Source organism: Oncorhynchus gorbuscha, linkage group LG09, assembly GCF_021184085.1.
Source record: "Oncorhynchus gorbuscha isolate QuinsamMale2020 ecotype Even-year linkage group LG09, OgorEven_v1.0, whole genome shotgun sequence".
NCBI lineage: Eukaryota > Metazoa > Chordata > Actinopteri > Salmoniformes > Salmonidae > Oncorhynchus > Oncorhynchus gorbuscha.
Window position 1 is genome coordinate 56,155,897 of NC_060181.1, and position 25,347 is coordinate 56,181,243.

Consider the following 25,347-nt stretch of genomic DNA (forward strand, 5'->3'; position numbering starts at 1 on the left):
TAACAAGGAATTTGTGGAATGGTTAAAAAAAAAAATCAGTTTTAATGACTCCAACCTAAGCATACGTAAACTTACGACTTCAACTGTATAGGCAAACTGGAACATGTATATGCCAGCAACCTTGACACACAGTATGAATTAAATGAGTGATAAGTTAATCACTCTGCAAAACAAACACTACTGTACAGAGCTAGACATATTACAAAGTGATATTTAACTTTAAAATGGTTTTGATCCAGCAAAGCTGAAACATTCTTGGGGCAATGCCAGAAACAAGAATGATACGGCACATTTGAAAACAGAAATATATTTATTATATGAAAATACAGCCTTTGTGAAAAGTGTGTGTGTTTGGGCTTGTTCATGCTTAACAGTCCAGTAGGCTGCTGAGCCAGCTGTGGTCAAATGTTTTAACTTTCCTCAGTTCCCTCTCTTGGGCTTTGGTGAGAGCTGGTGCCCCAAACTCCTCGGGTGGGCCCCATGCTGCAGATTCCCCCAGACGGGGGTCTGCTTCCCCTTCGGAGTCCTCTTCCTCTTTCTCTCTCTCCATTTCCCCTTCTTCATGTTCTTTTCCCTCTCTTCAGCAATTTACAAAAAAACAAAAAACACATGTAAGTGGGGTGAGAGCCCTCATGACTAAGCAAGTATTCCAAAATATTAAAACAGTCAACATAAAATTTGATTATCCATAGTACTGTCTAGCATATGTGGGGAATTTTTCTGACCCAAAGTGCATATCAGCCCGCTTTCTCAAGGAAGTGAGATGTAGCATGTTACTGTACCTACAGTGCCTTCGGGAAAGTATTAAGACCCCTCGACTTTTCCACGTTAAGACTAATGTAAAAAATATATATTAAATCCTCAGCAATCTACACACAATACCCCATGATGACAGAGCGAAAAACAGGTTTTTAGAAATGCTTGCAAATGTATAAAATAAAATGGATAACTTATTTAAGTAAGTATTCAAACCCTTTGCTATGAGACTCAAGACTCATAGCAAAGACTCTTAGCTCAGGTGAATCCTGTTTCCAGTGATCATCCTTGAGATGTTTGTAGTCCACCTGTGGTAAATTCAATTGGGAGATAATTTGGTCCCGCAGTTGACAGTGCATGTCAGAGAAAAAACCAAGACATGAGGTTGAAGGAATTGTCCGTAGAGCTCAGAGACAGGATTGTGTTGAGGCACAGATCTGGGGAAGGGTACCAAAACATTTCTGCAGCACTGAAGGTCCCCAAGGACACAGTCGCCTCCATCATTCTTAAATGGACGTTTGGACCCACCAAAACACTTCCTAGAGCTGGCTGCCCGGCCAAACTGAGCAATAAATAGGGGGAGAGGGGCCTTGGTCAGGGAAGTGACAAGGAACCCGATGGTCACTGACAGAGCTCTAGAGTTACTCTGTGGAGATGGGAGAACCTACCAGAAGGACAACCATCTCTGCAGCACTCCACCAATCGGGCCTTTATGGTAGAGTGGCCAGACGGAAGCCACTCTTCAGTAAAAGGCACATGTCAGATCTCAGATCATGGGAAACAAGATTATCTGGTCCGATGAAACCAAGATTGAACTATTTTGCCTGAATGCCAAACGTCATGTCTGGAAGAAACCTGGCACCATCTCTACGGTGAAGCATGGTGGTGGCAGCATCATACTGTGGGGATGTTTTAAAGCAGCATGGACTGGGAGACTAGTCAGGATCGAAGGAAAGATGACCGGAGCAAAGTACAGAGATCCTTGATGAAAACTTGCTCCAGAGCGCCCAGGACCTCAGACTGGGGCGAAGAGTCACCTTTGCAACAGGACAACAACCCTAAGCACACAGCCAAGAAAACACAGGATTGGCTTCGGGACAAGTCTCTGTCCTTGAGTGGCGCAGCCAGACCCCGGACTTGAACCTGATCAAACATCTCTGGAGAGACCTGAAAATAGCTGTGCAGCAACGCTCCCCATCCAACCTGACAGAGCTTGAGAGGATCTGCAGAAACTCCCCAAATACAGGTGTGCCAAGCATGTAGCGTCATACCCAAGAAGAATCTAGGCTGTATTCGCTGCCAAAGGTGCTACAACAAAGTACTGAGTAAAGGGTCTGAAAACATATGTAATTGAGATATTTCAATTTTTAATAAAAAATGTCTAGCTTTGTCATTATGGGGTATTGGGTGTAGATTGTAGATCAATTTTAGAATAAGGCTGTAACGTAACAAAATATGAAAAAAGTCAAGGGGTCTGAATACTTTCCAAACGCACTGTATATAACCTTTTAGGTTTAAGATTATATTGACAGAACAAATTCGTACTTAAAAACAATGGGGGAGTCCACGAACTGAACTCTACCCACACACTCATACTTAAACCCGACACACACCACGCGCACTGATAAAAGGTGTACTGTTGGCGGGGGGTACTCGAAGACCAGGGTTGAAAAACACTTGTGCTAGGGTGTAAGGTCATCTACACCATACTACTTTCACCTCTCCGTTGTTTTCAGGGGAATGTAGATGAACCTATTCATTGTGATTCTATGTCAACATATTCTGTTTTTTTAACTGTATGCCACAAACCATTATCTTGTTGGGAACAATAAACAAACTACTAGTAACTGGACTCACCTGGCAGAGGAGCTGGAGATGAGCAGGGAGCGGACAAACATGGCGCAGAGGAACGAGGCTGAAGGCAGGACGTGGGCTGGGGTGTGCAGCAGCTGAGGGAGAGAGAGCGGGAGAGGAGTGAGTTACGCAGAGGTCCTGATGCATATTGCTCACTGACTATGCCCTTCAGGGCCAATGATCAATAACCTGGTCTAAAAAGTTACGCTGGGTTCTTGAGAGAATCAAGTAAGTGTTCCCTGTTTACCGTTACAATTATTAGCCAATAAAACCTTTATTGATTAACTTTCTGATACACTCTGGGAATGTTTGCAGACCATTTCGTCTCACCTAGCATCTAAAGTGAGCTCAGTATATTCAGTAGTTCGCTGCTTGGAAGTATACAAATACTTGGCACATGCATTTTTTAAGCATTCTAGCAAAGCTAAACATGAACTTTGAGGAACAACACTGCAGAATGTAGAAACACAAGGCTTATTTACAGGTCAGCAAATTAACAGCCAGTGAACATTGCATGAACACACACACACACACACACACACACACACACACACACACACACACACACACACACACACACACACACACACACACACACACACACACACACACACACACACACACACACACACACACACACACACACACACACACACACACACACACACACACACACACACACCTCCTTGATGGCAATGGAGCCCTGTGGGAGCTGAGTCCTTTCTGCCATGGGATTGGTCAGTGCTTCCTGCTTCTCCAGTTGCTGCCCTCTGTGTTTCCCTAACAACAGGTAGAACGGCGTCACGGCAACACTGTCGTCTACCATGAGCTGAAAAACACCCCGAAAACAAAGAGTCAGAACTGACGCAGAGAATGCTATACATTATCACAGAAAATAAAAACTAAAAAAACTAAAATGAATGACAATACATGTTCACAGCCATTTTGGAACGAAATGGGATTGTACCTGTTTACTGGATGTCAACAGTCTGTCCTCTTCAGTCTTGGTGCTAAAAGTCAACAAATCCTATAAACGGATGTCAGACAGAACCTCTGTGGTTAGTTACCTGCCAGTGGAATAAGAAGTCAAACTCAAGCATGCTCCTACACCCCAGATTAACAGTTTCCTTACTTTCAAATGTAATTTAGTAGTTTGGAGGAACTTCAAACATGTGTTGTGTCCAGTCCTTTCATTTACTAGCGGTGACAAAGGAAAGGAGACGAGGAGAGGACACCATGAGTCTGGAGACTGTGTATTACATGTATATATTCACCATGTGTTGGGTGAAGAAGTAGAGCTGGGATCTGTTGAGCCACTGGGTACGCTCCTCGCAGCTCTCCAGCATCTGGTCGCGCGGCGCGAAGACTGCATGCTGCACCTTGCCCGTGCACAAAGCCTTTTGGGAGTAGAGGGGCCGTGGCTCGCTGGGCTTGAACACAAACACTGGTGGGAGCAGAGGGCAGAGGAGGGAAGCCCATTTAACCTATATAGACATGGCTGGGTCTACTGTACGACAAGGCTACAGCACATATTATACAATACCTAAGGGGACCCTGCCATGTGCAATTAGCTACACTTTGGCCCCTTGGAGTGGGTGTGGCAAAACAATCTAAACCAAATGAGGCAAAATAGTTATGTTGGTACTGGCAGCTAGAACCAGAAACTAGGTAGTACTCACAGTCAGAGCTGCCAGATTGGCTGCAGAAGGCAGCTATGTTCTCAGACAGCGGGTCGGTCTGGAGCAGGCTTACGTCCATGGGGGTACTCCACTCCACTGAGAGAGAGAAGGGAAGAGAGAAACAAAAGGAAAAAGAGAAAAGTTTACAGATTGAACAGATTTGTTTTATTTCTTAAGTCATGGATGTGTTGCTTATAGGACAGTTGCACACGAGCACACACGTCAGAGAGCCACTGTCTTACGTGAGCAGGTGAGGAGGTTCCAGCAGCAGAGTTGGTTCTTGGTGCTGGCCCCCAACAGGTACTTGGAACAGCTTAACCGTCCAAAACAAAGGTCCCTGTTGGATCAAAAGAGTCTGTTAACCTTCAAACCACGTCACCCGTCTCTTACCGTACTGATAAAGTCCACCTGACCATACCACCACCCACCCTAAAAACATATTTCACAGGATTAGTGGCAAGAAGCTTTTCCACACCAGACCTCCAACTACAAAATGCAGTCACCTGAAATCATTTCAGTTCAGACCACATGTAAAACACCAAACAGAAAAATCCATAGGTGGTTACACAACAGACTATGAGCAGCTGGAATAACAATGCAGAGTCCCAGTGCTTGACTTCCAGCCATCTGTACCAGCAATTGCCTACATCTGAGCACATACGAGGCAGAGATATCCCTATTCAGTGCTGTGAGAAAGTATTTGCCCCCTTTCTAATTCTATACTTTTGAATGTTATCAGATACATTTTGGCCCACTCTTCTTTAACTCAGCGACATTTGTGGGTTTTCAAGCATAAACTGCCTGTTTCAGGTCCTGCCACATCATCTCAATTGGGATTAGGTCTCGACTGACTAGGCCATTCCAAAACTTAAAAATGGTTCTTTAGCCATTTTTCAAATCATGTAGACTTGTGTGTTTTCCATCATTCTCTTGCAGCGTGACCCAGCTGCGCTTCAGCTTACAGACGGATGACCTGACATTTTCCTGTAGAATTATATGATACAGAGCAGAATTTAGGGTTCCTTCTATTAAGGCAAGTCGTCCAAGTTCCGAGGAAGGAAAGCATCCCCAAAACATCACACTAACACCGCAATGCAGAGAAGCAGAGCTGCCACAAGAATTTTGCTACACCAACAATAACATCTGCTAAACATGTGTGTGACCAACAATTTTATTTGGTGCTTGACTGTTGGCGTAAGGTTCTTACTGTGGAATGCGGTGTTTGGTTTTCACTAGGCATAATGGGACCCATGTCATCCCAAAACAAGTTAATACTTTTGACTCATCTGTCCATAGAACATTCTTCCAAGAGTCTTGTTGATCTGCCAGTTGCTTTTTTGGAAAACTTGAGTCAACTTTTTTGGAAGTGATGGGTCCCATTATGTCTGGCGAAAACCAAACACCGCATTCTACAGTACGAACTTCATAGCAACGGTCAAGCATGGTGGTGGAAGTACTTCCGGGTTGGAGCGAGCGGTCGCATCCGCACTTCGGTCCGCAGGTAGTATAACCTTTTCATTACATTTCATTACATTTCATTATAGTACAACGGTTTGATTGGTCTAATCTTAGCAATTTCTTCTTAGCTAGCTACATAGCCGTCTTTGTATCAAAGATAATTGCGTAATTATCGTATTTCGTCGTCCTAACGTAGTCTACACTGCTATCTGCCCAGCAGCTAGCCAGCTAGCAAACGTCCACCGTCTACCGAATAGCAGCACTGTAGAAACTATTACACTCAACTGAACGACTTGATTAGTGTAGTGTTAGCTAGCTACATAGTTGTCTTTGCTGTCTTTGTATTCAAGATAATTGTGTAGTTTAGAGTGTGTAGTCTTAGAGTGATTATCTTAATTTACCGAGGTTAGCTAGCCAGCTATTTGTCGTCCTTAACGTAGGAGACACTGCTAGCTAGCCAACAGCTAGCCAACGTCTACCGAATAGAATTTCCGCACTCAACAACCCGGTCGCATTCCGCTTCGCTCCACAGGTAGTATCACATTTTCATTTCATTTCATTACAGTACAACGGTTTGATTTGTTTGATCGTAGCTAGCTACATAGCAGTCTTTGTATCAAAGATAATTGTGTAGTCTAGAGCGATTTTCTAGGTTATCTAGCCAGCTATTGTCGTTCTTTTAACGCAACGTAATCAACACTGCTAGCTAGCCAGCTAGCCCCCGAATAGCAGCACTGTAGAAACTATTACACTCAACGGAACGACTTGATTAGTGTAGTGTCAACAACGCAGCCACTGCCAGCTAGCCTACTTCAGCAGTACTGTATCATTTTAATCATTTTAGTCAATAAGATTCTTGCTACGTAAGCTTAACTTTCTGAACATTCGAGACGTGTAGTCCACTTGTCATTCTAATCTCCTTTGCATTTAGCGTAGCCTCTTCTGTAGCCTGTCAACTATGTGTCTGTCTATCCCTGTTCTCTCCTCTCTGCACAGACCATACAAACGCTCCACACCACATGGCCGCGGCCACCCTAATCTGGTGGTCCCAGCACGCACGACCCACGTGGAGTTCCAGGTCTCCGGTAGCCTCTGGAACTGCCGATCTGCGGCCAACAAGGCAGAGTTCATCTCAGCCTATGCCTCCCTCCAGTCCCTAGTCCCTTCTTGGCACTGACGGAAACATGGATCACCACAGATAACACTGCTACTCCTACTGCCCTCTCTTCGTCCGCCCACGTGTTCTCGCACACCCCGAGAGCTTCTGGTCAGCGGGGTGGTGGCACCGGGATCCTCATCTCTCCCAAGTGGTCATTCTCTCTTTCTCCCCTTACCCATCTGTCTATCGCCTCCTTTGAATTCCATGCTGTCACAGTTACCAGCCCTTTCAAGCTTAACATCATTATCATTTATCGCCCTCCAGGTTCCCTCGGAGAGTTCATCAATGAGCTTGATGCCTTGATAAGCTCCTTTCCTGAGGACGGCTCACCTCTCACAGTTCTGGGCGACTTTAACCTCCCCACGTCTACCTTTGACTCATTCCTCTCTGCCTCCTTTCCACTCCTCTCCTCTTTTGACCTCACCCTCTCACCTTCCCCCCCCACTCACAAGGCACGCAATACGCTCGCTCAACCTCATCTTTACTAGATGCTGTTCTTCCACTAACCTCATTGCAACTCCCCTCCAAGTCTCCGACCACTACCTTGTATCCTTTTCCCTCTCGCTCTCATCCAACATTTCCCACACTGCCCCTACTCGGATGGTATCGCGCCGTCCCAACCTTCGCTCTCTCCCCCGCTACTCTCTCTTCTTCCATCCTATCATCTCTTCCCTCTGCTCAAACCTTCTCCAACCTATCTCCTGATTCTGCCTCCTCAACCCTCCACTCCTCCCTTTCTGCATCCTTTGACTCTCTATGCCCCCTATCCTCCAGACCGGCTCGGTCCTCCCCTCCCGCTCCGTGGCTCGACGACTCATTGCGAGCTCACAGAACAGGGCTCCGGGCAGCCGAGCGGAAATGGAGGAAAACTCGCCTCCCTGCGGACTTGGCATCCGTTCACTCCCTCCTCTCTACATTTTCATCTTCTGTCTCTGCTGCTAAAGCCACTTTCTACCACTCTAAATTCCAAGCATCTGCCTCTAACCCTAGGAAGCTCTTTGCCACCTTCTCCTCCCTCCTAAATCCCCCCCCCCTCCCTCTCTGCAGATGACTTCGTCAACCATTTTGAAAAGAAGGTCGACGACATCCGATCCTCGTTTGCTAAGTCAAACTACACCGCTGGTTCTGCTCACACTGCCCTACCCTGTGCTCTGACCTCTTTCTCCCCTCTCTCTCCAGATGAAATCTCGCGTCTTGTGACAGCCGGCCGCCCAACAACCTGCCCGCTTGACCCTATCCCCTCCTCTCTTCTCCAGACCATTTCCGGAGACCTTCTCCCTTACCTCACCTCGCTCATCAACTCATCCCTGACCGCTGGCTACGTCCCTTCCGTCTTCAAGAGAGCGAGAGTTGCACCCCTTCTGAAAAAACCTACACTCGATCCCTCCGATGTCAACAATTACAGACCAGTATCCCTTCTTTCTTTTCTTTCAAAAACTCTTGAACGTGCCGTCCTTGGCCAGCTCTCCCGCTATCTCTCTCTGAATGACCTTCTTGATCCAAATCAGTCAGGTTTCAAGACTAGTCATTCAACTGAGACTGCTCTCCTCTGTATCCCGGAGGCGCTCCGCACTGCTAAAGCTAACTCTCTCTCCTCTGCTCTCATCCTTCTAGATCTATCGGCTGCCTTCGATACTGTGAACCATCAGATCCTCCTCTCCACCCTCTCCGAGTTGGGCATCTCCGACGCGGCCCACGCTTGGATTGCGTCCTACCTGACAGGCCGCTCCTACCAGGTGGCGTGGCGAGAATCTGTCTCCTCACCACGCGCTCTCACCACTGGTGTCCCCCAGGGCTCTGTTCTAGGCCCTCTCCTATTCTCGCTATACACCAAGTCACTTGGCTCTGTCATAACCTCACATGGTCTCTCCTATCATTGCTATGCAGAAGACACACAATTAATCTTCTCCTTTCCCCCTTCTGATGACCAGGTGGCGAATCGCATCTCTGCATGTCTGGCAGACATATCAGTGTGGATGACGGATCACCACCTCAAGCTGAACCTCGGCAAGACGGAGCTGCTCTTCCTCCCGGGGAAGGACTGCCCGTTCCATGATCTCGCCATCACGGTTGACAACTCCATTGTGTCCTCCTCCCAGAGCGCTAAGAACCCTGGCGTGATCCTGGACAACACCCTGTCGTTCTCAACCAACATCAAGGCGGTGGCCCGTTCCTGTAGGTTCATGCTCTACAACATCCGCAGAGTACGACCCTGCCTCACACAGGAAGCGGCACAGGTCCTAATCCAGGCACTTGTCATCTCCCGTCTGGATTACTGCAACTCGCTGTTGGCTGGGCTCCCTGCCTGTGCCATTAAACCCCTTCAACTCATCCAGAACGCCCGTCTGGTGTTCAACCTTCCCAAGTTCTCTCACGTCACCCCGCTTCTCCGTTCTCTCCACTGGCTTCCAGTTGAAGCTCGCATCCGCTACAAGACCATGGTGCTTGACTACGGAGCTGTGAGGGGAACGGCACCTCAGTACCTCCAGGCTCTGATCAGGCCCTACACCCAAACAAGGGCACTGCGTTCATCCATCTCTGGCCTGCTCGCCTCCCTACCACTGAGGAAGTACAGCTCCCGCTCAGCCCAGTCAAAACTGTTCGCTGCTCTGGCCCCCCAATGGTGGAACAAACTCCCTCACGACGCCAGGACAGCGGAGTCAATCACCACCTTCCGGAGACACCTGAAACCCCACCTCTTTAAGGAATACCTAGGATAGGATAAGTAATCCCTCTCACCCCCCCCTTTAAGATTTAGATGCACTATTGTAAAGTGACTGTTCCACTGGATGTCATAAGGTGAATGCACCAATTTGTAAGTCGCTCTGGATAAGAGCGTCTGCTAAATGACTTAAATGTAAATGTAATGTAAATGATGGTTTGGGGATGCTTTGCTACCTCAGGACTTGGACGACTTGCCTTAATAGAAGAAACCATGAGTTCCGCTCTGTATCAGAGAATTCCACAGGAGAATTTCAGGCCATCCAACAGTGAGCTGAAGCACAGCTGGGTAATGCAGCAAGACAATCATCCAAAACACACAATCAAGTCTACATGAAAATGCAACAAATTTGAAGTTTTGGAATGGCCTAGTCAAAGTCCAGACCTAATCCCAATTGAGATCTAGTGGCAGGACTTGAAATTAACAGTTCATGCTTGAAAACACACAAATGTCACAGAGTTAAAGAAGCAAGAGTCTGTAAGCAGGAGTGGGCAAAAATTAATCCACAGCAATGTGAAAGACTGATCAACAACTACAGGAAGCATTTGGTTGCAGCCATTGCAGCAAAAGGTTGCACAACCACTTATTGAGTATAAGGGGGAAATTACTTTTTCACTCAGTGGAATTGAGTGTTGCATAACTTATTTAAATAAATAAATACATACACTGAACAAAAATATAAACACAACATGTAAAGTGTTGGTCCCATATTTCCTGAGCTGAAAAGGATTCCAGAATTTTTCCATACGCACAAAAAAGCTTCTCAATTTTGGTTGCACAACTGTGCTTATATCCCTGTTAGTGAAGATTTCTCCTTTGCCAAGATAATACATCCACCGGACAGGTGTGGCATATCAAGAAGCTGATTAAACAGCATGATCATTGCACAGATGCACCTTGTGCTGGGGACAACAAAAAAGGCCACTAAAATGTCACAACACATTGCCACAGATGTCTCAAGTTGAGGGAGCGAGCAATTGGCATGCTGACTGCAGGAATGTCCATCAGAGCTGTTGCCAGAGAATGTTATATTAATATCTCTACCCTAAGCCACCTCCAATGTCATTTTAGAGAATTTGGTAGTACGTCCAACGGGCCTCACAACCAGGTGTGTCCATGCCAGCCCAGGACCTCCACATCTGGCTTCCTCACCTGCGGGATCGTCAAACTCATTCTGATTGGCTGGGCCTGGCTCCCAAGTGGGTGGTCCAATGCGTAAACGCAGGTTCCCTTTATCTAATATTAGCTTTTGGTTGAAGATCTGATAATTCTGTATAAAAAAACATGCAAAAATAGAGAAAATCACAAAGGGAGCAAATTTCATCCTGATTTTAGGCAAAGGATGTAAAAAAAATTTGAGAGTGATGTATAGTTGACTATCACTGTATGCAATGGCTTGGGGCCATTGTGAATACCATCACTAAAACCAGTGTGTAGTCATTTGCAGGCTGCAGCTAAGAAGCTTTGGCGTGCAATTGAATAAGACAACACCAAATACAAATTGTCTGCACTCACTGACCTAAGGAGAGGGGGGAGGGGGCTGACTTGGCAAGATATTAGAGTAGAGGCTGACACTCAATGTTGCGCAGCAGGTTCTGTCTCCCAGGCTGACACGGCTGGCCAATAGAACTTGTTTTTTTTGTATGTTCCCGATCCGTTGCCATGAAGTACACTCGTTTTGTGCAAATAATACAGACTTACAGTTCCTTCAGAAAGTATTCATACCCCTCAACTTATTCCACATTGAATACATTTTGAATTCAGGCAGTAACAACAATCTTTTTTTTCCTTTCACACATCTACACTCAATGGCCCATATTGACAAAGTGAAAATATGTTTAGAAATCTTTGCACATTTATTGAAAATGAAATACAGAAATCTCATTTACTTAAGTATTCACACCCGAGTCAATAAATTTACAAACACCCGTGGCAGTGATTAGAGCTGTGTGTGTCTTTCTGGCTATGTCTAAGAGCTTTGCACACCTGGATTATACAATATTTGCACATTCTTTTCAAAATTCTTCAAGCTCTGTCAAGTTGGTTGTTAAACATTGCTAGGCAGCCATTTTCAGCTAAGTCTTGCTGTAGATTTTCTGGCCAATTTAAGTCAAAACTGCAACTAGGCCACTCAGGGACATTTAATGTCATCTTGGTAAGCAATTCCATATTTATGTATATTTACTCTTGTGTTCTAAGTTATTATCCTGCTAAAAGGGGAATGTCTCCCAGCGTTTGTTGGAAAGCAGACAATTATTTTACTAGAAAACTCTAGAGTCTTTGCGGATGACAAGCATACTCATTACACGATGCAGCCAACATGCTTGAAAATATGAAGAGTGAAACTCAGTGATGTTATGGGGCAAATCTAACAAAACACAACACTTTTTATTCAGCACAAAGTGAATTCCTTTGCCAATTTTTTTTTTGCAGTTTTACTTTAGTGCCTTGTTGCAAACAGGATGCATGTTCTGGAATATTAATATTCTATAATTGCTTCCTTTTCACTCTGTTAATTAGGTTAGTATTGTAGAGTAACTACAGCCGTGGCCAAAAGTTGAGAACGGCACAAATATAAATTCTCACAAAGTCCGCTGCCTCAGTTTGTATGATGGCAATTTGCATATACTCCAGAATGTTATGAAGAGTGATCAGATGAATTGCAATTAATTGCAAAGTCCCTCTTTGCCCTGCAAATGAACTGAATCCCTCAAAAACATTTCCACTGCATTTCAGCCCTGCCACAAAAGGACCAGCTGACATGTCAGTGATTCTCTCGTTAACACTGGTGTGAGTGTTGACGAGGACAAGTCTGGAGATCACTCTGTCATGCTGATTGAGTTCAAATAACAGACTGGAAGCTTCAAAAGGAGGGTGGTGCTTGAATCATTGTTCTTCCTCTGTCAACCATGGTTACCTGCAAGGAAACACATGCCGTCATCATTGCTTTCCACAAAAAGGGCTTCACAGGCAAGGATATTGCTGCCAGTAAGATTGATTTAGGTACAACCATTTATCAGATCATCAAGAACTTCAAGGAGAGTGGTTCAATTGTTGTGAAGGCTTCAGGGAGCCAAAGAAAGTCCAGCAAGCGCCAGGACCATCGCCTAAAGTTGATTCAGCTGCGGGATCGGGGCACCAGCAGTACAGAGTTTGCTCAGGAATGGCAGCAGGTGGGTGAGTGAGGCGAAGACTTTTGGAGGATGGCCTGGTGTCAAAAAGGGCAGCAAATAAACCACTTCTCTCCAGGAAAAACAGAGACAGATGGATATTCTACATATTCTACAGGGATTGGACTGCTGAGGAATGGGGTAAAGTCATTTTCTCTGATGAATTCCCTTTCCGATTGTTTGGGGCATCCGGAAAAAAGCTTGTCCGGAGAAGACAAGGTGAGCGCCACCATCAGTCCTGTGTCATGCCAACACTAAAGTATCCTGAGATCATTCATGTGTGGGGTTGCTTCTCAGCCATGAGAGTGGGCTCACTCACAATTTTGCCAAAGAACACAGCCATGAATAAAGAATGGTACCAACACATCCTCCGAGAGCAACTTCTCCCAACCATCCAGGAACAGTTTGGTGACAAACAATGCCTTTTCCAGCATGATAGAGCACCTTGCCACAAGGCGAAAATGATAACTAAGTGGCTCGGGGAACAAAACATCAATATTTTGGGTCCATGGCCAGGAAACTCCCCAGACCTTAATCCCACTGAGAACTTGTGGTCAATCCTCAAGAGGCAGGTGGACAAACAAAAGCCCACAAATTCTGACAAACTCCAAGCATTGATTATGCAAGAATGGGCTGCCATCAGTCAGAATGTGGCCCAGAAGTTAATTGATAGCATGCCAGGGTGAATTGCAGAGGTTTTGAAAAAGGGTCAACACTGCAAATATTGACTCTTTGCATCAACTTCATGTAATTGTCAATAAAAGCCTGACACTTATGAAATGCTCGTAATTATACTTCAGTATTCCATAGTAACATCTGACAAAAATATCTTAAGACACTGAAGCAGCAGACTTTGTGAAAATGAGTATCTGTGTCGTTCTCAAAACTTTTGGCCACGGCTGTACAATGTTGATCCATCCTCAGTTATTTCCCATCGCCGCTATTAAACTCGAATTAAAGTCATCATTGGCCTCATGGTGAAATCCCAGAGCGGTTTTCTTCCTCTCCGGCAACTGAGTTAGGAAGGACGCCTGTATCTTTGTAGTGACCGGGTGTATACCATCCAAAGTGTAATTAATAACTTCATCATGTTCAAAAGTATATTCAATATCTGTTTTTTCCCACTCTTTTTTTTTTAACCCATTACCAATAGGTGCCCTTCTTTGCGAGGCATTGGAAAACATCCCTGGTCTTTGTGGTTGAATCTGTGTTTGAAATACACTGTCCGACAGAGGGACCTTAATTGTATGTGTGGGGTAGAGATGAGGTAGTCATTCAAAAATCATGTTACACACTTATTATTGCACACAGTGAGTCCATGCAACTTATTCGAGTTAAGCAAATGTGTACTCCTGAACTTTAGGCTTGCCATAAAGGGATTAAATGCTTTGACTCAAGACATTTAACTTTGTCATTTGATTCATTTCTAAAAACATAATTACACAAGGTAAAGTGGTAAAGGGGCATGAATACTTTCTGAAGGAACTGTAAGTACCACAGAGGGTGTTACACAAGTAAACAACGGAAATGTGAACCCAAGTTCATATCACGAGTCATAACTGTTGGTTTAACACTAGGAGAGTCAAGAGTTGACTCAAAATGGACTTACTTTTTTAATAACGCAGCCATTTTTTAAGTCATGTCCTCCTGTCCTCGACTTTTCCTAAGTAAGTCTATATAACACACAGTCGTTGTTAGAATTGTAATATCACGAACACAATGTGTTATAAGCAGTTTTAAGAGGACATGTGATTTACAGCCAGTTATTTCACTGGTAGTCAGCCTGTCCAGCTGATGGCCCGTTGACACTCAACCTAAACTATATTGAAACTCAATTTCACAGAGTTAGCCTACAGACAAGATTAAACTGACAATAGTCTAATGGAAAATAATATATTCAACTGTATACGAAGAACCTGATGAACAGCACAGCTTGGAATAGACATGAATTGCAGCAGCAAAAAGGGACATTATTCTACAGAGTCAAAAGCAGGTAAGAATATACTGTAGCAGAAAGAGCAGGTTCCGCCATTTCTAAAACCACCTCTCCTTGCCAAACACCTCTTACAAATGACCCCTTGAGCTCCATTTCGAAATATAACTTTTTGGCAGAATTACCATGATTTCAGGCGCTCCCGGTGTGCACTGCAACACTCCAAAGCGTAGTAATATATTTGGACTCAGAATACATTATGCCACTCTGTTCTTTTGAAATGCATACTGTTCCTTAAGACTTGCCCGTAACAAATTAATAATGAATGATCGTTGCTATGGTGTTTATTTAATAGATTTTAACACTTGAATTGTGACGTTTGTACATAAACTAATAAAAATGCTAGTGGTCCAACGAGGCCTAGGCTTTTCTAGTGTTAGGCCATCTTGTTTGTTGACAGACTGCTATATCTGCCAACATTCGTTTTTTTGTTAGCAAAGTTGTTGAAATGTCTGCTCGTTTCAATGGTCGTGTGTGTTTGTGTATACTTGTATCAGTGTGTGAATGTTTGTAAGTGTGTGTGATTTCTGACCTGATGGCCCCTGGGGGCTGGGACAGAGTGGTGAGTAGCTCCCAGGAAGCGGGGCTCCACACGGTCACCACTTCCTGGAAGCCAACGGACAAAAGGGAGCCGTCAGCCGAGAAGGAGCAGCAACCGGGCTTCAGGAGATGATACCCACCCACAAAGTCACATGCCCAGAAGCCCTCTGCTGGTCGTCATATGCATACAGAGAAAGGAAAAGCCAGGGAGAACGTTAGAGCACCAGTTTGATTTGGCTCATCGGTACCTTGATTGGGCAAATCATGTGTCGGTGAATAATAACTAGCAGGTCTCAAGGACCTATTACATAGGAAGACTTGCCAAATCCTGGCCATCAGGCTCAACCAAAACCCATAGAAAGAACCACCTCGGGACTACTTACCGTTGGCGTCTGAGTGGTCTGCCAGCAGCCAGGCTTTGAAGTGGCCGTCGAGGCTAGTGGTCACCAGCATGGTGGTCTCTGGGGAGGGGCTGAAGAACATGGCTGTAATCCGGTCCTCGTGGGGAGTTGTCACTGTGGTGTTCAGCACAAAACTACAGAGGGGGACAAGTTAGGGTGGAGAGTGGGTGAAAGATGGAAACCACATACTTAAATATATCACAAATGGAGCAGCGTTATAGCCAAATGTGTGAACAGCAATAACTAAGGGGCTTGTTATTGACGAGCATGAAAACAATGCCACGACATGTTGATATGAAGACATGTACAACATGCAACCAGGCTTATAAATAAATAGTACCTCTGAGTTAGCTTGTCGTACGCCCACAGCTTCAAATTGATCTCAAGCTCAGCACCTTTTTTTCTCCTCTCCTCCACGGTGGCAAGCCAGTCGCCGCGGGCGTCGAATGCCGCTTTGACCACCTCAAACTGGTCCAGACCCTCCTCGTGGATGTACTCCTGCTGTACTATGTCCAACTGAAGGTAGAAGAGAAAGAGTAAAATAATTTTCATTAACTTGATTGGTCAATAAGAGTTAATTCATTATCAAACAGTTACATGTTTTGTTCATGACAAATGAGCGAAGCCAGACCGTCAAGACTCAGGCCATAGAAATAAAAATGACTTGAATATCCATTCTAGTCATTCCATTTCTACAAATCATGTGACAAAGTTCAAGAACATTCCTAGGTCGCTGCCTTGCCCAAGTTTACAAGGACAGCGTATGGTGGTTTTAAATTGACAGCTACTGTAGACAGAAAGGCGTGCATACGTTGTAGAGTTGCTTGTCGCGGTGGAGGGAGTAGAACTGCAGGTGCCCTGGTTTCCCATTAAGCACCAAAGCTTTACTGCGCGGGTCAATGATTAGGTTTGTCCACACACCATCACCTTTAACCAGCCCCTGGATGACGGCCGACACTTTGACACAACTCTGAATGATTGTGATCTCTTGAGAGGGGGACAGAGAAAAAGGGAGAGGGAAAAAAAAACCAGAACGAAAGAATGATTAGGACTAGATTGAATTCCTAAACTCCTAAAATCTTTCTAGCAGTTGACAAAAGGAACGTACATAGAATGAAATCATATGGCCACTGTACCCTGTAAATGTGAGACTTAGGACCCTGACCAGATTTAAGCATCCTTCCTTGAAGAATCACTGATCTAACATGATTGGATAAGTGCAAGCATGGATTCAGCACACAGCAATGACCAATCCAGTCATGTCAGATCAGTGATTACTTCAAGGGAGGGAGGGAGGGGAGATGAACCGTGAAATTCTTGTAACAGGCTGTAATAGTCCTTACTGTTGTCAGAGTGCGAGGTGGAGAACAAGGAACCGTCAGGTGACACGGCGATGTGTGTGATGGCGGCGCCCAGGCGGGGTAAGAAGTCTTTCTGGTTCTCCTGTGTGTAATGCCAATGGACCAGCACGGACTCTATGCCCCCACTCAGAAGATTAGTGCCTACAGAAAAGGAAACAAAGAGTCACGCCACTGGTCAAAATCCTTCCACCACGAAAACAGTTGGCATAGAGCAGTTGTCCAACTACATTCAGCCGCGGGAAGATTTTTTCTTGAGTTGACGGTCGGGGGCCCGGAACGTCATGAATAATTTGTACACTCCAAATTTGATCGCAATTATGACAAAAACAAATCATTTCAAACCTCGATTGCATTGGGACACGAACGCATATAATAATTTGTATAGCATTTTTCATTAGTTCTCAAAATATAAACATACATTTAGAATCAAGGCAGGTAAAATATGCACTAAATACATTTTAGATTGGGACTAGGACCATTAAAAAGCATATAGAAGTGGGTTAAGGCCAAACAATTCAGAGTGATCAAGTGGCTCTCAGATGGTCAGGGAGAGCATTTCATAGGAGAGGCACAAGGGAGCAGAAGCCTCGGTCCCCGTAGTTCAGAGACGTGTCTTGGGGACTTGAAGCAGTAGGGAGTGGCTAGAATGCCTCCATTATGTGTCAAAATACTTGGGAACAGATTTCCTAAATTAAAAATCAATTTCAGCTCATTTACTGCTGATTTTACAGTCTTATGTCCATCAACGAAATATGTATGTATGTATGTATTCAGAAACCTTCCCCTTTTCAAAATGTTGTTAGCCTTATCCTAAAATGTCCGAAATGACATTTTTTCATCCATCTACACACAATACCCCATAATGACAAAGCAAAAACAGGCTATGAAATCTGCAAATTTATTTAAAAAAATTTTTTTCCATAAAAGTATTCAGACCCTTTGCTATGAGACACGAAATTGTGTTCAGGTGCATCCTGTTTCCATTGACCATCCTTGAGATGTTTCTACAACTTGATTGGAGTCCACCTGTTGTAAATTGAAATGATTGGACATGATTTGTAAAAAAGGCACACACCGATCTATATAAAAGGTCCCACAGTTGACAGTGCATGTCAGAACAAGAACCAAGCCACGAGGTCGAAGGAATTGTCCGTAGAGCTCCGAGACAGGAATGTGTCGAGGCACACGTCTAGGGAAGGTTACCAAATCATTACTGCAGCATTAAAGGTCCCCAATAAAACAGTGGTCTCCATCATTCTTAAAAATGGAAGAAGTTAGGAACCACCAAGACTTCCTATAGCTGGCCGCCCGGGCCAAACTGAGCAATCAGGGGAGAAAGGCCTTGGTCAGGGAGTTTGCAAAAAGACACCTTAAAGGACTCGCAGACCATGAGAAACAAAATTATCTGGTCTGATGAAACCAAGATTGAACTCTTTGGCCTGAATGCCAACCGCCACACCTGAAGGAAACCAGGCACCGCCCAGCTGGCCAAAACCATCACTACAATGAAGCATGTTGGCAGCATCATGCTGTGGGGATGTTTTTCAGCAAAAGGGAGACTAGTCAGGATCGAGGGGAAGATGAACGGAGTAAAGACTGGGGCGAAGGTTCACCTTGCAACAGGAAAACAACCCTAAGCAAACAGCCAATAAAATGCAGGATGTCCTTGAGTGGCCCAGCCAGAGCCTGGACTTGAACCTGATCGAAACATCTCTGGAGAGACCTGAAAATAGCTGTGCAGCAACGCTCGCAATCCAACAAAGTGCAGAGTAAAGGGTCTGAATACTAATGTAAATGTAATTGAATACACCACAGATGTAGAAACAGCTCAAGGATGATCAATTGGAAACAGGGAGCACCGAAGCTCAATTTTGAGTCTCATAGCAAAGGGTCTGAATACTTATTTACATAAAAGGTATTTTATTATTAAAAAATGTGCAAACATTTCTAAAAACTTGTTTTTACTTTGTCATTATGGGGTATTGCGTGTAGCTTGAGGGGCAAAAATGTCATCCATTTTAGAATACGGCTGTAATGTAACAAAATGTGGGAAAAGGGAATGGTCTGAATCCTTTCCAAATGCACTGTGCACACACAGTACCAGTCAAAAAAGTTGACACCTACTCATTCAAGGATTTCTTTATTTTTACTATTTTCTACATTGTAGAATAGCGAAGACATCAAAACTATGAAATAACACATATGGAATCATGTAGTAACCAAAAGTGTTAAATCAAAATATTTTACATTTGAGATTCTTCAAAGTAGCCACCATTTGCACACTTTTGGCTTTCTCACAACCAGCTTCATGAGGTAGTCACCTGGAATGCATTTCAATTAACAGGTGTGCCTTGTTAAAATTACATCTGTGGAAATTCTTTACTTCTTAATGCGGTTGAGCCAATCAGTAGTGCTGTGACAAGGTAGGGGTGGCATACAGAAGATAGCCCTTTTTGTTAAAGAACCAAGTCCATAGAATGGCAAGAACAGCTCAAATAAGCAAAGAGAAACGACAGTCCATCATTACTTAAAGACCTGAAGGTCAGTCAATCCGGAAAATGTCAAGAACGTTCAAGAGTGCAGTCGCAAAAACCATCAAGTGCTATGATGAAACTCATGTCTCTCATGAGGACCACCACAGGAAAGGCAGAGACCCAGAGTTACCTCTGCTGCAGAGGATAAGTTCATTAGAGTTAACTGCACCTCAGATTGGAGCCCAAATAAATGCTTCAGAGTTCAAGTAACAGTCACATCTCAACATCAATTGTTCAGAGACCGTGAAATCAGGCCTTCATGGTCAAATTATACTGATGCACCGATGACATTTTTTGGCCGATACCCAATATCCCCCCCCCCCAAAAAAACCATACCGATATTTAACATTTTAGTACAGTTAAATAGTTAACACACGTACGCAGCGGTCTAAGGCACTGCATCTCAGTGCAAGAGACGTCACTATAGTACCTGGTTCGAATCCAGATGGTATCACATTCGGCCGTGATTGGGAGTCCCATAAGGCTGCGCACAATTGGCCCAGCATCGTCTGAGTTAGGCCATCATCGTAAATAAGTTTTTGTTCTTAACCAACTTGCCTAGTTAAATAAAGGTCACATACACACACTGACCAAAAATGTATTTTGTTGGCATTACCAGTAAAACAATCAAAACCTATTTCTTTCACTTACAGATGAAGTCGGAAGTTTACATACACCTTAGCCAAATACATTTAAACAGTTACACCATTCCTGACATTTAATCCGAGTAAAGATTCCCTGTCTTAGGTCAGAAGGATCACGACTTTATTTTAAGAATGTGAAGTGTCAGAATAATAGTACAGAAAATGATTTATTTCAGCTTGAACTTTTTTCATCACATTCCCCAGTCGGTCAAAGGTTTACAAACACAATTAGTATTTGGTAGCATTGCCTTTAAATTGTTTAACTTGAGTCAAACGTTTCCGGTAGCCTTTCACAAGCTTCCCACAATAAGTTGAGTGAATTTTGGCCCATTCCTCCTGACAAAGCTGGTGTAACTGAGTCAGGTTTGTAGGCCTCCTCGCTCGCACACGCTTCTACCGTTCTGCCCACAAATTTTCAATGGGATTGAGGTCAAGAATTTGTGATGGCCACTCCAATACCTTGACTTTGTTGTCCTTAAGTCATTTTGCCACAACTTTGGAAGCATGCTTGGGGTCATTGTCCATTTGGAAGAACCATTTGCGACCAAGCTTTAACTTCCTGACTGATATCTTGAGATGTTTACATTACATTTACATTTAAGTCATTTAGCAGACGCTCTTATCCAGAGCGACTTACAAATTGGTGCATTCACCTTATGACATCCAGTGGAACAGTCACTTTACAATAGTGCATCTAAATCTTAAGGGGGGGGGGGTGGATATATTGAAGATGTTGCTTCAATATATCCACAATTTTCCTCCCTCATGATGCCATCTATTTTGTGAAGTGCACCAGTCCCTCCTGCAGCAAAGCACCCCCACAACATGATGCTGCCACCACTATGCTTCACGGTTGAGATGGTTTTCTTCAGCTTGCAAGCTTCCCCCCTTTTCAAACAAACATAATGATGGTCATTATGGCCAAACAGTTCTATTTTTGTTTCTTCAGACAAGAGGACATTTCTCCAAAAAGTATGATCTTTGTCCCCATGTGCCATTGCAAACCGTAGTCTGGCTTTTTAATAGAGGTTTTGGAGCAGTGGCTTCTTCCCTGCTGAACGGCCTTTCAGGTTGTATCGATTTTGGACTCGTTTCACTGTGGATATAGATACTTTTGTACCGGTTTCCTCCAGCATCTTCACAAGGTCCTTTGCTGTCGTTCTGGGATTGATTTGCACTTTTCACACCAAAGAACGTTCATCTCTAGGAGACAGAACGCGTCTCCTTCCTGAGCGGTATGACGGCTGCGTGGTCCCATGGTGTTAATACTTGCGTACCATTGTTTGTACAGATGAACGTGGTACCTTCCGGCATGGAAATTGCTCGCAAGGATGAACCAGACTTGTGGAGGTCTGCAATTGTGTTTGAGGTCTTGGCTGATTTATTTTGATTTTCCCATGATGTCAAGCATAGAGGCACTGAGTTGAAAGGTAGGCCTTGAAATACATCCACATGGACACCTCCAATTGACTCAAATGATGTCAATTAGCCTATCAGAAGCTTCTAAAGCCATGACATAATTTTCTGGAATTTTCCAAGCGGTTTAAAGGCAGTCAACTTAGTGTATGTAAATTTCTGACCAATTGGAATTGTGATACAGCGAATTATAAGTGAAATAATCTGTCTAAACAATTGTTGGAAAAATTACTTGTGTCATGCACAAATTAATGTCCTTGACCAACTTGCCAAAAACTAAAATATATATATATATATATTTTTTTTGCTCATTAGACTTGAGGGGGCAAATAAAATCAACCTGCCACCTATTGGGGAACCCTGGCATAGAGTGATCAGAGATGATATGTCTAGGTATAATTCAACAGTTATATTACCTTCTGGGGTGAAGCACAGTGTGTTGACAGCACCGTGGTGCCAGTGCAAGGTGGAGTATGTGTACTCCTTCTTCTGGTTGAAGTTTCTCCTATGAAGACAGGGAAAGAACATTGACTGTGAGTGATGCCAATCAAGTGTTTCCCCTAGATTTGGTCTTTGGTGAGGCCATGTTTGGGCATGGTTTAAGTTCTTCGAGCATCACTCACCACATGCGAATCTTGCCATTTTCGTGACCTGTGGCAATACAGTCCTCTTTAGGGTGGCACGAAACGCAGGTGAAGGCATTCTTGGCCCCTTTCTTCATCCCTGACTTCAGGGAAAACCTGTGGGGCACAGACACAAACAATACAATTGAATGAGTACTATGACAAAGTCATGAGCAATGTTATTTGGGCAATGTCAAATATGGACAATGTCAAAAATACTGTCATGTAATGAATCCTTATGGGGCTTATTAGTTCCCTTTTACAGATAAGGGGTAGCTCAAAACAATGGAGAGGGCTGGCTGAATTCCCACTCCTGACTACAGACAAGCAGAAAGGCCACTCATCCAACAGATAAGCTGCCGTTCAGCGTGGTTGGACTTGTGTTGCTCAAACACTAACCAGAGAGACAAAACCACACATTACCATTCATGCCTACTGTCATTGAAGGGGACAGTCTCCCGATGTGCGAGAATGGTGTTTACCTGTAGGACTTCTGCTTCTTGAAGAAAAATACCTCGAGCTGTAAACCTTTGACGGCAGCTATGTATTCACCCTGTGAGAAAGAAACAAGAGGTGCAATATATTCATTAGCACACATTGTTGTAAATGATGTTCAAGGGGGTCCCTCCCAGTTTCAGCCTGTTTGTTTCCTAGGAGTAAAAAAAACTGCCGTCAATGTTGAAGGCGATAATAAAACATGTCATGCCTTTTGCTAAAATCAACAGTGTGCAAACTATGACAAGAGTGTGCATAAAGATTGTTGTAATGTCTCCTGCAAAAGCAATCATTATGGTTTAAGTGTTACCCTTGGCTAAGTCATTCGTTGCCAGAGACTTGTTTGCTACTGGAGTACCTGGTATACGAAGTATAGGCCTACTACACATACCTCTCTGCCAAAGGAGGCAGCCCCAGGGTGTGGGCTGACATCACAGAGCACGGCTGAGAGCTCTCGCGCTTCCACTTCCTGGTCCCCACTGTGGGGCAGATGAACAGCCACCAGCTGGAACAGCTCTGAAGACACACCACATGTGTGTCAGATGTCACCCTCTTCAACATTCTGCACCATTTTGTTGTGCAACTACAAAGAAATCACCTTTGACTTGAAAGAACAAAGCCATCTTGTCTATTTCAGATTTTCTCATTGATCGAGACAGGCGAGTATCAACATGACATTTGGCACTTTTGGGGTGGACACCCAGCTGTCTCAATCAATGAGAGATGATATGAAACAGACAATATAGCAGCGTACACATTGTTGGATTAGTTAATGGATTTAAAATGTAATAACGGATCATTTTCTACATTCTAATAAACCCCTTGTAACTAGACATGGACGTTTAGAAGACGTGGTGTCTTCCAAGTCGGGATTTGAGGAAGTATCGCAAAGGTTGGTCGAAAATTCTCTGTACTGTGCTTTACATGACCTACTGTGTAACGGCTGTACGGAAGCGTTCACATAGCAACACCTTTTCAAAGCGTAGCTATACTTACCGGAGCTTTTGTAATTTGCCATGGGAACGACGAGAAAAACAACTCCTCCATGTTTTTCCGAGACGTAAATGGAGTAGATTGGGTACCCGATAATGAAGGTCTGAAACGTATCATAGTAAGTCATTTAATATTAAGCACATGAAAACAGGAAGCAGTGATTAAAACTGACTTTGGTAAAGAATGCTGCTGTGGCAGTACCTTGATGAGGATGGCATCCGTGAAGTCCCACAATCGGACAGTGCCATCTGCTGAACACGAGTATACCTGCAAGAGAGTGAGACAATGTCATGTCTACACTCAAAACATCCCAATGTGCAAACACTCCTCAGACACCCAACAATAGGAGCGACAACAAACCATGTTTCTTTAGACATAAACATGTTGCTGATCAAAGTTCGCAGACACATATATGTAGCAACTGTATTTGACAAACCTGCAGATGGTTTGAAGGGTTGAGGACAACGCCTGTCACCAGGTCAGTGTGTCCCTGCAAATCATGGACGTATTCCTCTGTGCTGGTACTGTACACGTTCACGGACTCCCCTGCGGCACACAAAAGGAACCTGCCGAAAACGACCGGATTGAAATCAGTTTACAGACTACGGTTATTCCAGATTCAATGTAACGTTAACTAGATTGGAGCGGCAGGTAGCCTAGTGGTTAGAACATTGGACCAGAAACCGAAAGGTTGCTAGATCGAATTTACCTGAGGTAAAAATCTGTCGTTCTGCCTCTGAACAAGGCAGTTAAACCACTGTTCCTAGGCCGTCATCGAAAATACTTATTTGTCCTTAACTGACTTCCCTAGTTAAATAAAGGGGGGAAAGAAAAGATGCCTGATAGTTCATTGTAATAAACAAACCAGCAAGCTAGTTAAATAGCAAATGCACGTTTAGCTATTTAGCTAACGTAAACATGCCGGTAAAGTAAGCTAACGTTACACGTTATTTCATAGTACAGTAGCCAGATAGCTAACGTTACACGTTATTTCATAGTACAGTAGCCAGATAGCTAACGTTACACGTTATTTCACAGTACAGTAGCCAGATAGCTAACGTTACCTTAATTGAATCCGTGGCTTTCTAGAATTCTGTTTCTCTGACGTTGTAGAATACTGCTATAATATTAGCTATGTTAGCTAGCTCACGTTAGTTGTAACAGTAACAAATTAGCTAACCATGACTACAATTTGCGTCCATACTTGTGACATATATTTTGTTCAGGTTTAGCTAATGTCTGCTGCAAGCAATACATAAGTACCTGGAGTCATGTGTAATAACTGGCTCCCTGAAGTTTATTTTGCTGCCACCACGGTGAACCATGCGGATCTCCATCTCCACCATCTTTCTGAATTTCAACTATGAACCATCGCATCTGAACCACACGTGGCTATCTTCTGTTCTTGTTTATTCACAACTGGTGCTTAGTCGCCCTCAAGCGTTCTACTTAAATTACTGCATATGTATATGTATATACACAGTAGCAGTCAAAGGTGTGGACACCCTTCGTTCAAGGGTTTTTCTTGATTTGTACTATTTTCTACATT

At 44.0% G+C, this 25,347-nt stretch overlaps 1 protein-coding gene across 2 annotated transcripts; it reads right to left on the bottom strand.

The window, feature by feature from the left end:
- Positions 1 to 291: 291 nt before the first annotated feature.
- Positions 292 to 25,192, bottom strand: LOC124043793 (WD repeat-containing protein 75-like). 2 transcript variants are annotated; one of them, XM_046362755.1, is made up of 20 exons: positions 25,062 to 25,192; positions 24,235 to 24,364; positions 24,000 to 24,065; positions 23,802 to 23,901; positions 23,197 to 23,321; positions 22,793 to 22,863; positions 22,311 to 22,427; positions 22,104 to 22,192; positions 17,076 to 17,234; positions 16,544 to 16,719; positions 16,073 to 16,248; positions 15,715 to 15,866; positions 15,324 to 15,498; positions 4,532 to 4,626; positions 4,290 to 4,385; positions 3,885 to 4,054; positions 3,578 to 3,637; positions 3,293 to 3,439; positions 2,614 to 2,705; positions 292 to 578 (listed from the first exon to the last, which is right to left on the bottom strand). In XM_046362755.1, the coding sequence occupies exons 1-20, from the start codon at positions 25,142 to 25,144 to the stop codon at positions 368 to 370; spliced, it is 2,490 nt and encodes an 829-aa protein (XP_046218711.1). In that variant the 5' UTR covers positions 25,145 to 25,192; the 3' UTR covers positions 292 to 367. The 2 variants fall into 2 exon arrangements, with proteins under 2 accessions (XP_046218711.1, XP_046218710.1); XM_046362754.1 differs by having other exon boundaries at positions 15,324 to 15,501.
- Positions 25,193 to 25,347: the final 155 nt, after the last annotated feature.